Source organism: Salvia miltiorrhiza, chromosome 1, assembly GCF_028751815.1.
Source record: "Salvia miltiorrhiza cultivar Shanhuang (shh) chromosome 1, IMPLAD_Smil_shh, whole genome shotgun sequence".
NCBI classification, from domain to species: domain Eukaryota; kingdom Viridiplantae; phylum Streptophyta; class Magnoliopsida; order Lamiales; family Lamiaceae; genus Salvia; species Salvia miltiorrhiza.
The window spans coordinates 59420924-59433205 of record NC_080387.1 but is presented as its reverse complement, the minus strand read 5'-3'; the positions used below and the strand labels follow the sequence as shown (position 1 = coordinate 59433205).

The window sequence follows — 12282 nt, the reverse complement described above, 5'->3', positions numbered from 1 at the left end:
CATATTCATATTGAAAATAGATTTAATAATATCAAAATTTGATCGGCTGAAAAAAGATAGTATTTGGTCATGGAAAATTGCCACCAAATTAAAAGGCGGTCATTGTAATCTTGGTGCAATTATTCCTAAAAAAAATATCCTCTAATTGAAGAAACCAGAATCTTAAAACTAATTAAGAACAAATGCAGCGTTCAAGACGAATTTAAACTAAATAATTTATTATTATTTATATAAAAAATTCTTCATAATTAAGGAAATCCAAATAAAATATTAAAATTAAATTAATATTATATATAGATATATGTTAATTTGGTCATTTGGATTTTAATTTTAGATTTAGCTGAATTTTGAATATATTTTTTGAATTGAATCGAAAATCCAAATAAAACTAACGGAATTCAATATTTTGATATAGTTCAATTCGATTATTTGAATTGTGAATAATTTGTTCACCTCTAACTAAAATATTTTTTTTAATTTCCAAAGTAAAATAACTAAGGGTGGTGACGTACGTATAGTTGGGGGGGTCCATTGCACAGGACAGGAGCAAGCCTAGAGCGAATGGTGCGGTTGACTTTGTTTATGTATTGATCTAATTAACATAGCCATAGGCGTTAGTTTTGGTAGGCACCCCATTCCCATTTATGCAAAAAGTTTGAAAAAGATGGGACAAGAGGAATCCTCTTTCTTGGTGGCTACAGATACTGTATCTTCTTCCTCCAATAATTCAAGAATATTCTAACCTCAAAACCTGTTGTTATTGCCTTCTCAAACTGTATATCCAATTTCTTCATAATAATTCACTATCCCTACTCAATTTCATAGTGCAATTAACATGTATTATTGTTTTCTCCACCTGTATTGGTCGATTTATATAGCTAGGGATCGCAATAGTTTTTTTAAGTTGTGGATGATATGTATCGGATTACTCGATGACTTGGATTTTAGAGTTATTCTTAAGTTATAATTTTGACCCTGTAGTGACTTTTTAATCTGAATTTATATAAAAAAAATTACAAATATAGCTTGTATTGAGTTTCGATGTTCAATTTATGGCCTGTGTCAAGATTTTCAGTGTTGATGTGCGTGAGAAAAAAGTGATAAGAATAGATAGAGAAAGGGGCTTACAAATTAGCGAACATGATTTTTTTTTAATAGTGTTTTTTGCTCAATCATATATGACGTGGTTAGTCCACATCATTTTTAATGAATACCGGAGTTCGTCTAGACTATTTTTATTTTTTATTTTTTATTTTTATTGTAATTCGGGCACTATAAATTCAAGCTATAACTTAATAGTAATATTTCCTAAATCTTATGGTTGTAAGTGATCTGCAGATGAGAACTCGTGATTTTGGTCTATAATTGAAAGTTTTGTGGCGTATGGGAGCTGAGGTCAAGAAAGGGACTGGTTTGGTGTGGGAATCATAAATTTTAAATTGGAGTAAACCACTTATAATGGGGAAAGCCTTTTGAGCATTAAGCAACATGAATAAAAGCATATATAAGTTTGAAGCAAATATAAAAGAAGTGGTTCTAATTTGATAGGTGAAGAGGAAAATGAGACATGGTCCCTCCCACTTAGGGGGTACACGCATTATACTCTCTCCAACTACAAAAACCCTAATTGAAACTTCTCTCCATTATCATTTAGCCTTTTCTATGAAATTCTTGGCCCCTACCATCAAATGTGGTATATACCTTTAGATTCATAAGGAGTGAATTGTGGGTGACAAGGGGCATGATGAAAACCACTAAAATTTATAGGGATATATGTCTAATTTTTCACAATATTTAATTTAACTTTGAGATTGCATAGTGATATACTCCCTTCGTCCCGGCTTTTGGTATCCAGTTGAGAACGGCACGGATTTTAATAAAGTGATTGATGTGTTGTGAATGGAACAAGGGTTCCATATTTTATGTGAGAGTTAAAATAATTAAAGTGGAGTAAGGGTTCCACCTACTTTTATCAAAAATAGAAATTGATACTAAAATGTGGGACGACCAAAAAAGGAAAGTTGGATACTAAAAGTTGAGACGGAGGGAGTAGTATGAAAGGAAGCCACTGCAAAGAAGTTCCGGAGAGTAACAAATTAATGAGGGCTTTTGCTCATGACGAGCCCTCAAATATTGCATAGACAGAAATATTAGCAGAAATTATAAATAGAAAAGGAAGTGTATATTTCAGTGTACATTATGATTGATATACATGTCACAAACTTGATAGAATATAAAATGAAATAATTAATATAAATATATAATAATATACCTATCCAAAAGATCATTTTGCCCTATCATTTTTGCCCTATCATTTTTGGTAATTAAATGTCCCAATTGATCCAAGTATTTGGTTTGGATATAATCCAAGAGTTTATCATTGCTTCCACGCACCCGCAACTTCTTATGCAATCACACCCTATGTATAATATATTAAATGCGTAGCTTCCACTGGGGGAAGACACGTACGTTTCGTGATATTTTTAAATATATATATATATATATATATAGGCCAAGGTTCAATGAAAAAGGCCTAAATGTAAGAAAGAAGAGAGAAGTAATCTCATCCGTTGATCTTATCTAATCTAACGAACATGATTTGTTCACGCCATGTTCAACGAATTTTTTCGTTGAACATACGGGGGGTCGAAACCCAGAACCCCCAAAAATATTGTATATGTTCACGAATGTTCAACGAAAAAATCCGTTGAACATGGCGTGAATAAATCATGTCCGTTAGATTAGATAAGATCAACGGATAAGATTACTTCTCTCTTCTTTCTTACATTTAGGCCTTTTTCATTGAACCTAACCCTATATATATATATATATAATTGAAAATAAAAGACAATACACTCTTAGGGAGAGGTTCAAATAAGAACCACTAATAAAATAAGAACGGAGAACCATTTTAAGTCATTCGATCATCAAGATCTACGGTGGATGCATCATCTTGGTGGATGGATGCAGGTGCTGGGTTCGAATCCTGAAAGGAGCAAAAAAATTATTTTTTTCGGATGCATTAAATTTAATAGCGGATGCATTAATTTGTATAGCGGATGCAGTAATTTTATTGGTTCTTATGTTCTCACGATAATTGTGGTTATCACTATAACCGCACCCTACACTCTTATGATTAATCATAGGGTGTGTTTACTTTGATAGAAAATGTTAGAAAAAGTATATTTTCCATCATTTTCACATGTTTGCCATGATGGATAATTTTCTCCGATCAGGCTGGAAAATTTATTCAGGCAGCCCCTTTTCACTCATTTTCTCACAAATGTTGGATAATATTATCCTATTGGAAGGGTGTGAAAATATTTTTCAACATTTCAATTTGTTTATCCATCTATTTTTAACAAAGTAAACACATGATAAAAAAATGAGAAAAAGATAATATTATCTCACCTTTTCTTATCCATCTTTTTCAAATGAAAATTTTGCTACCAAAGTAAACACACCCATATTCGTTTAGCAAATTACCAAAACTAACGAGTTATGCATATTCTCTTCCCACCCAAAATTATGAATACACAACATAATTTCAAACAAGATCATATCCTCTAAATTGTACCATAAGATGATCAATTGAGTTGACACAATGCAATTGCAAGTTTTTGCATCTTCATTAATCATAAGTACTCATTGTTTACACATTGATTGGGCAAAAAGTAAATGATTTTTGTACTAGATTTAAAAGAAATTAATTAAGAACAACCATCAACTTGTTCAGCTTCTCAATCAAATCAGATTCCTTTGTGAATATCAGTCCAAATGAGATAATGGTAGTGATTCATGTTAGCTCTTTTAGGGAAGTGATGTCTCCATTTTATATTCATGTTTATAGGTATGGCACAACACATCCAACAAGTAAATGTTTTTCTATTGCTTTTTGGAAATTCCATATTTGCATATTTAACTTTTTCCTTTTGTCACTTGAATTTTGAAAATAATGTTTCAATATGGCTATCAACATCTTTCCTTTAATTCTATCCCTGCAAAATGACATCTTTTGTGTACGTTTTCTTATTGTTCAACCTCAAGAGTCTCCATCACCACAACATAATCAATATTTCAGGGGTTGTGTCTTGATCAATATGGTGAATCAATTAAGCCTCTTTTTTATCTTATCGCATTAAATAAATAAACAAACATTTTCACTATAAGTGGGATGCATAATAACAGAATGATACAACTGATCAACGAAACAAAATAAAATAACTCATAGATACGACTTAAGTTAAAGGAGCTATATTCATCAATACCACAAAATAAAATAACTCACCAATACCTCTATTTTTATGAACATATATATTTGAATATTTACATACATATATGAACATGGAAATTCTTACCTATCTCTAGCGGTTGATATGTTAATGGAGCTATACTCGATAGTGTGGCAGTGGTACATTGCCGATTACTACCTTTGTCCATGAAAAAAGGGCACATTTTTTAATTTCTAAGCACGAATTTTAATAAATATGAGTGGTGAGTGAAGAAAAGGTCCCACTATTAGATGAAATGAGTAATTGCGATTGAATTAAAGGTGATTTTTTTTGTAAATAAAGAGTATTTGTAAAAATAAAAGATAAGGAAAAGAAGTTGACCCATGTACTAAAGGGAAAGTGCCTTATTTATTGTGGACGGCAAATATAGTAAGAGATGGTTTTGGGTACACCCGGGTGTACCATACTCCCGGATTGACCCGTACCCAGATCCTGACCCACATCCTAACTCAAATCGTGTAAATAACACTGCATATAATTGACACTATTCTGTTATACAAATGACATTGCATATAAATGACACTATCACATTGTAAATAATACTGTGTATAATTGACACTATTCAGAATTATAAATGACACTTCCTGTAATTGATACTATAAGATTGTAAATGGCACTATAAGATTGAGAATGACACTATAACATTTTAAAATGCTACAGTGTCATTTATTTAATTGATTAGTGTCAATCATGAGCAGTGTCATTAATTTGTATAACTGAATAGTGTCATTTACACGATTCGGATCAGGATGCGGGTTTGGATTAGCATGCGAGTCAGGATTTGGGTACGGGTCAACCTGAATGTACGGTACACCCAGGTGTATAGGAGATTTTGTGATATAGTAATTATGCCTCATTTTTTTTCTTGGATGAAGGGACTATGATTTATTATATCTTTTCAAATTTATAATTTTCATATAAAAATATTCACGCATTCGATGAAGTGATCATTTCCCTTCATTAAATATGTATACTATATATTATCATTTTGGAGCATTATGTAAGTAAAAAACATAGTCTGTACTACACATTTTAATAGAGGAACATATATTAAAGCTAGCTATACAGTACGTCTAAGCAGGTAGTCGATAATTTATTTGCCTTCATTAATTTTATAAATGTAGTTTTTTTTCATCATTAAGGAATACTAGTTTCAGGAACTATGTCATCGATAAATATAGATTCAATATGTTGTCTGGATTTATTATTATAAATCAAGACTTATTAGTTGGTTATCATCACTTATCATTATTTAATTTGTTTCGAAAGAAGATGGTATTTGGAGAAGGGGAACTCAATCGCCAAAATGATGGAAAATAGTACAATTTTGTGAAAATTTGCATCCAATTTTGAAAAGATATTGCAAAGACATTTTCTTTTCTCTTTTCAGATATAAGATATTCTCGTCGTCCACAAAAAATATATAATATTAGGTTCGATACGAAGTTGGTGAATATATATAATGTCCTCCCACCATGTAATGATGAGTGGTTGTAGGCCAAGGGTGATTTTGATAAATAAGTTGTGTTTGTAAAATTGAAATATAAAGAAAGAGTGTGAGATCATGTCCTAGAAAAACGCAGTATACTTTTTGTAGACGTCAAATAAAATAATTATTGTATACTCTTCGAGAACGAATGAAGTATATCTCATATCACGAATTGTATATACATACAAAGATATATAAATTTCGCTAAATAAACAAATTAGTACAAATTATTGTTAAAAATACGAGAGTTAATTTTTAGTTCGTCTCTACAAGATTATGTCTGAGAGCAATGCTAAATCAATGTTTTTTACTATAATTTTCGTAAAAGTTTTCATAAACAAAATACAGCGAAAATAATAATAATTATTATTATTATTATTATTATTATTATTTCTGAAAATTAGTATAATAAGATTTTTTTTCTAAAAATTTGTGAAATGTATTTTAATTATATATTAAAAATTTAATATTAAAAAATTATACTCATCATTTCAATTTTTTTGTGTTTTTAATACATTAACATAAAAAATTTAGATGTTAAAAATTAGAAAATGGTAATCATGTCATAAAAATATGTACATCTTTATATCTATAAGAGTTGCATATTACTCCCTCAAAATAGGGCACAATTATTATTTTTTACGTCCACCAAAAATATGGTACTTTTTCTTTTAGTATATGGGCCAACATCTTTTTTTTTTATCTTTTATCTTTACAAATACCCCTCATTGGCACAATCACAACTACTCATTCATTTCATACAATAGTGGAACCATATCTGCACTACATAAAAAAAACATCACTCATTTTATTAAAAATCTGTGCCAAAAAAATGTGCCTCATTTTTCATGATTTGAATAGATGAAATAATTATTATGCAAGTCAGTGTTGAAATCTCACATATGTATACGTATATTTATTTGTTACAAATATAACATTATCAAGATAAATATAGTAGTTAATTTTTTTTATAAAATTTCAAGCCCAACTAGCTCGAAACCGAACGTTTAGAATCAGGGTTACAACCCGATTAACTCGCGGGTAATTTTAAACACAGCCTCCAATTTTCTCACTATAACCCCCTTATTAAAAAAATAATATAAATAATTATAATTATACTATTATACCCTTGTAACCCCATTTAAAATTTATTTTAAATTAATAAGTTTATCAAAATTAATTTCAAAGAATAACACATACTCGATAATCTCCTCTCTTTATAGATAAATATCTTCTCCATCGATATAGCCTCCAACTGAAAATATCGAGATTGAGGAAAATGGCAAATTTCATCTAACTTCAAATATCAGACTCAAAAATGAATCACGAACCACAATTAATGAACAATATATTGAACCATTTAATTTTCTTTCTGTGCAAATTAATGATAATGATTGAATAAGTGATGACATTTGCAAAAATCAAATAACAAAAGAATTTTTTTGTTTCTTGTCTGCGCAAAACTCTTGGAATTCGTACACCACAAACAGAAATATTGTGGCTTATTGGGGATTCGAATTCGTGCAGCAGCTTATTATCATACCTCGACTCATTGTCGTCAGAATCAGTGGATTTTGGAGTTGTCAGGCATGAAATTGGTCGGAAGTTTGGGGAATCTGAAGACCATCGGAGATCCCAATCACTGAGAAGCGCGCCGATTTCCTTTCGAATATAGCAGAATGATTTTGTTTTTGAACATAATTTTTTATTTTTTGGATTGTATTTGAACTCACCAGTATGATATTTGAAGTTCATAGACACAATATATCAAATCTTCCTCAACCTCCGTCCATCTTCTTAAGATTTTGAGTTGGGGGTTATATTGATAGAGATTCAGGATGGAGGTTATACGTGATTTATCAATAAATAGATTGTGTATATGTGTTTTTTTAATTTATCATGGGGGCTATAGGGATAAAATAGTATAATTATAATTATTTGTATTATTTTTTAAAATAAGGGACTATAGTGAGAAAATTGGGGGCTGTGTTTAAAATTACCCTTAACTCGCACCCAAATAATCCAATAATTCGATAGAGCCAACCCGAAACCCGATAAGTTTATTTTCTAGCAAATAATATTTATTTTCATCATCATAGTTTAGTAATTAGTTTTGGAGTTTTGAATAATTTGATTAGGCCTCCCAAAAAATATCATTAAATAAACAAATGAAGCACGCTAGTCAGCCCATTAGGGGATTAGTTGGCTAGGCTTCCACCGCAAGCCCATTAAATTAGATAGTGCAACTCGAGCTGCAAATGGTACCGGGGTCTTTATCAATACTAGATGAGGGTATTATGGTCATTTTCAAATAGTCTGCCCTAGACATCTACCCTGCCTACCAACCAACTTTCCTGATTCATTTTTTATGATATGGGAACTACGAGGTCCCTAAGGATCTGCATTCTTTGGGCCCAACCTAGATTTTGATAAAGGCGCGCATCGTCTACTTCACTCATTTCCTCAATTGAGTTTATGTAATGAGTTGCACAAAAAGTATAGATTTTGATGTAGTTTGAAACTCAATTAAGATAATTCATAGGACACTTGAAATAAAATTAAATGATACTTATTCAAACCACTTGTTGAATTTCTAATACACACCTTATTTCGCTGGTACCGTACAGCCCCACTTCTGTTATACTCGGAGATCTTATGATTATTTTTCGGTATATCAGAATTTCAACGCCGTGTATATTTTCAAAATATATCAATATCATCATTTGAATCTTGAATTCTCGACGTAAGGTGTCGTAGGTAGGGATGGTGCTTCGTCAAATTTGGCACGCCACATCATTTTTTCCTCTGCCAGAAAATGGTATCATAATATTATTTAAAAAATATGATTAAACCTATGTACCATAAATACATATGAAGTAATGATTTATCAACAATAGTTTTTGAAGGCCCTAGTTTTATTTTAAAAGCCCTGTGAAATTTCGAAATTCAGATAAATTAAAGCCAGTATTTATGGTTCATGAGGTAGTTTCATACATGTTCAGAAGTTGGTTCAAGCTTCGATTTGGAATTAAAGGAATCAGAATTCAGTTTTCAGCATTAGGTTATAGAGGGTTTTGTGAAGATATTAGCAAAAAGACTGCATGGCATCACATATTCAAACTACATAAACTTGAATTCATAACTAAATCAACATGCCAGCAGCCCCAGCTCTTATGATAAAATGAATTTAACCCAGTTTCAAGATTCTGTACCAAACTACACCAACATATACGATAGCTGTGTAAACAAGCAAATTAAGAGAAACATGTACTACCTTACGAATCTGCAGCTCTGAACACAGTCAGTAGAGATAGGAAGAGATTGATGACATCTAGATACAGTGCGATAGAAGCCCAGATATATTCATCATACCCATACCGCTTGATCAGATTATCGGTGTCATAGACTATGTATCCACAAAATATTATAGATCCAACACAGCCGTAGATCATTGTGCTTATCTTGCCCATTGGGAAAAATATCTGCAGCATAAATGTGGCCATTAGCATCCATATGTCAACTATATTGTTAAACAAGGTGAAGAACACAATAACATCCACAAACCTGAATTATTCCAAACAGCATAAGAATAACGACAGCTCCGAACAGGAAAGGTCCAAGGAAATTGAAATCATGACCTCTTTTTGCAGCCCAGAAGGTGTAGAGAGTTAGACTGACGACCACGACTGCAGTCAAGACAAAAGCTTCCAGAATAACTTTCCCTGCAAGCATGGGGACGAACGAAGTTTTTAATGGTCAATTCTATCTTTAAAGAGGTTACATGGCAGAATGAAATCAGCTACATATTCCAAGATCAAGAATTTATTCCAAATCAAGCATTGCATGCTTTGTAAAACAAAGCATTCTGTTGAAAACTTCCTTTACATGGTATTGTAAGTTCCATGTTCTATTTCCTACTTCCCCGGATATCCCTAGCACATCTAGATAGATATCACACTATATGAGAGATTCCTATCTCTACAATTGTGAGTTGTGACACTGACACCCTTTAATTTTACCTTCAGGACACACCCAAATTAACACACAGAGTGTAAATCTTTCATTTAGTGGCTACATACATTCAACAATTAATTCAGGTAAATGAAAACTTTCTCTTAGTTTACGTATTTAACTTTCGTACCAATAAAAGCATGATTAATCTAATCCAGTAATTTAACAAATCTTATTTACAACTACCTATAAGAAGTCCTCCGATTAATTAAAGGTTCTCACCTAATCACACACCAAAAGCTTAATATTCTTTATATAGTTAAACTTAACACACGTCAGTGACGTCACCCAGGCCCTGTAACTAACATCAATCATAATCCTAAAACACATAGCCATGAACCAGGTGATATCACACAAGAATTTCTATATCAGCGCAACTAGAATGCATACGAAATGGAGTCTTTGATACGTACATACGTACTCCAGTTGTTTTATGTGTCGCTGATTTTGACAGCTTTCTCGTTCCTTGCTTTCCCAGTAACTACAAATGGAGTCTTTGATACTACCACAATTTTCCTATTGCTAGCAGCATTTTACAAAACTTTTCTAAGAGAAGATCGGAGGCTAAGTTACTGGTCCACGCTTTATATCTTTCCCTCTCAAGCAATATTAATTCAAAAAAACCAACTTGTCGCCTTCTCAAGAACTCCCTCCGTCTCATTGATAATGACTCACTTTATCTAGGCACGGGAATTAAGGAGATGTTTAGGGTGGTGTAAAGTAAGTAGAGTAAGCGAGAACCACTTTTTTAGGGTGTAAAATAAGTTGGACAAGAGAATTAAGGAGGGTTAGGGACTCTAGTTATTTTTATTTTTGAACTAGGCCAGTGTCAATGAGACAAACGAAAATAGGAAGTAGACCATTGTCAATGAGACAACGAAAATTGAAAGTAGGTCATTATTAATGGGACAGAGGAAGTATTATTTCATTTCCTTGGGATGTGTTCTCTTTGCTATAAATTTATCATGAGAAAATGAGGGATAAGAAAATTGAGTGAAAATATGATCACACCACTTTTTTCTATCTTATGTTTTCTAGGGAGAAAAAAATGGGAAAATGCTATCACACCACCACCTCATGATAATATGATTATGAATTGAAGTGAAAATAAAGGAAAAGAAGCTGCCCCAATTTTTTCCATGCTGCAGGGGAAAATTATGCAACATAGAGAACATGTAAAAAGAGTGGAAAATGGATGAAAACGTTTACTTTTCACCCTTTTCTATCAAAGAGAATGCACCCCTGAAGTAAAACAAAACTCATTTCCACATAGCTAATTTAATTCCAAATTTCGGCTTTATAAACCAAGCAGTTTTTCCTCCGAGATTAGCAAACAGGCGAATCGCAATAATTCACAAAAGCCATCAAAATCCAAAACAACAATAAAACAATAAAATAAGTTGCTCACCATTGGTGTAAGAACAAGAGAGTCCGACCGCGAAGGCGAGCGACACCGTGAACAGCGCGAGCAGTATATAATTCAACGGATGGCTCCGGTAATATGAATATAGCGGGCAAAGCACTGTAGAAAGATCCCACCACACAAAATCGGAACCCCATCAACAAAACCACAAGAGACGATCAATTCAACTGAACATTAATAAATAAAGAAGACGAAATCCTACCAATAAAAGGTGTGATAACGAGAAAAACGTAGAGCACCACCCCGGCGTTAGTCGTGGTAAAGAAATCCGAAATTGGGTGGACAGTGATGACAACGGCGGAGACGGCGATGGTGAGAAGCAGCTGAATACTGACGATCGAATAGATTTTTCGAATGAACGACCACCGGAGTTCCGGGCTCTCCACCATCATCGGGTAGAGCGGCTGGCGGCCCGATTCCACGTCATCCTTATGCTGGCCCCACATCTTCGCAACGAATCGGAGAATTTCTCGTTGTTTCAAGAAAGTTTTCGATAAATTGTTTGGGATTGAATTCTCTTTTTGAGAATGTTTGGGATTGAATTTTAGGTTTAAGAAATTGGGGAGAAATGAAATTTCTTGAAGTGTCTGGAGATCGCTCGCACGTGCTGGTTTTTGGAATTTTATTAATCTCAGGAAGTTTCGGGTTTATATGGGTTTCTTTTTCTTCTTCAAGAAGGCAGACACAGAATTACTCATAGAAGCATCTCGATAAGATACGATATCGTATCCAAGATTTTTCGGAAAGAAGGTATATATTTTTCAGGTATTGATGTATATCGATGATACGGTATATATAAAAAAAAATCAATAAATATTATATAAAAGGTATATGTCGGAACAATATATAATAGTACAATATTATAACTAAGGTATGATAATTATACCTTGCTTCGGTATACCGTAGTTTTCGTTATATACCATTTTACCGTATTAAAATTTATATTTATAGAATTAAATAAATATATATATATATATATATATATATATATATATTAATTAAAGCAAAATAAACCATATCCCATGTGGCGCCGTATAATCACTTTATTTCAATTTTCCTCAATTCTC

General features: G+C 32.4%; 1 protein-coding gene across 2 annotated transcripts; it reads right to left on the bottom strand.

Annotated features, from left to right (window-relative positions):
* Positions 1 to 8328: 8328 nt before the first annotated feature.
* LOC130999418 (protein LIFEGUARD 2-like) lies at positions 8329 to 11977 on the bottom strand. Of its 2 annotated transcripts, XM_057924940.1 has the most exons (5): positions 11418 to 11977; positions 11201 to 11314; positions 9346 to 9503; positions 9056 to 9263; positions 8329 to 8586 (listed from the first exon to the last, which is right to left on the bottom strand). In XM_057924940.1, the coding sequence occupies exons 1-4, from the start codon at positions 11659 to 11661 to the stop codon at positions 9057 to 9059; spliced, it is 723 nt and encodes a 240-aa protein (XP_057780923.1). In that variant the 5' UTR covers positions 11662 to 11977; the 3' UTR covers positions 8329 to 8586; position 9056. The 2 variants fall into 2 exon arrangements, with proteins under 2 accessions (XP_057780923.1, XP_057780928.1); XM_057924945.1 differs by lacking the exon at positions 8329 to 8586 and having other exon boundaries at positions 8925 to 9263.
* Between the last annotated feature and the right edge of the window lie 305 nt (positions 11978 to 12282).

Coding starts and splice junctions, on each gene's coding strand:
- LOC130999418 (XM_057924940.1), bottom strand. CDS start 11,661: ATGTGGGGCCAGCATAAGGATGACGTGGAATCGGGCCGCCAGCCGCTC. Junction 11,315..11,417: donor CGTTATCACACCTTTTATTG/GTAGGATTTCGT, acceptor ATCTTTCTACAG/TGCTTTGCCCGCTATATTCA. Junction 9,504..11,200: donor CTCTTGTTCTTACACCAATG/GTGAGCAACTTA, acceptor CCATGCTTGCAG/GGAAAGTTATTCTGGAAGCT.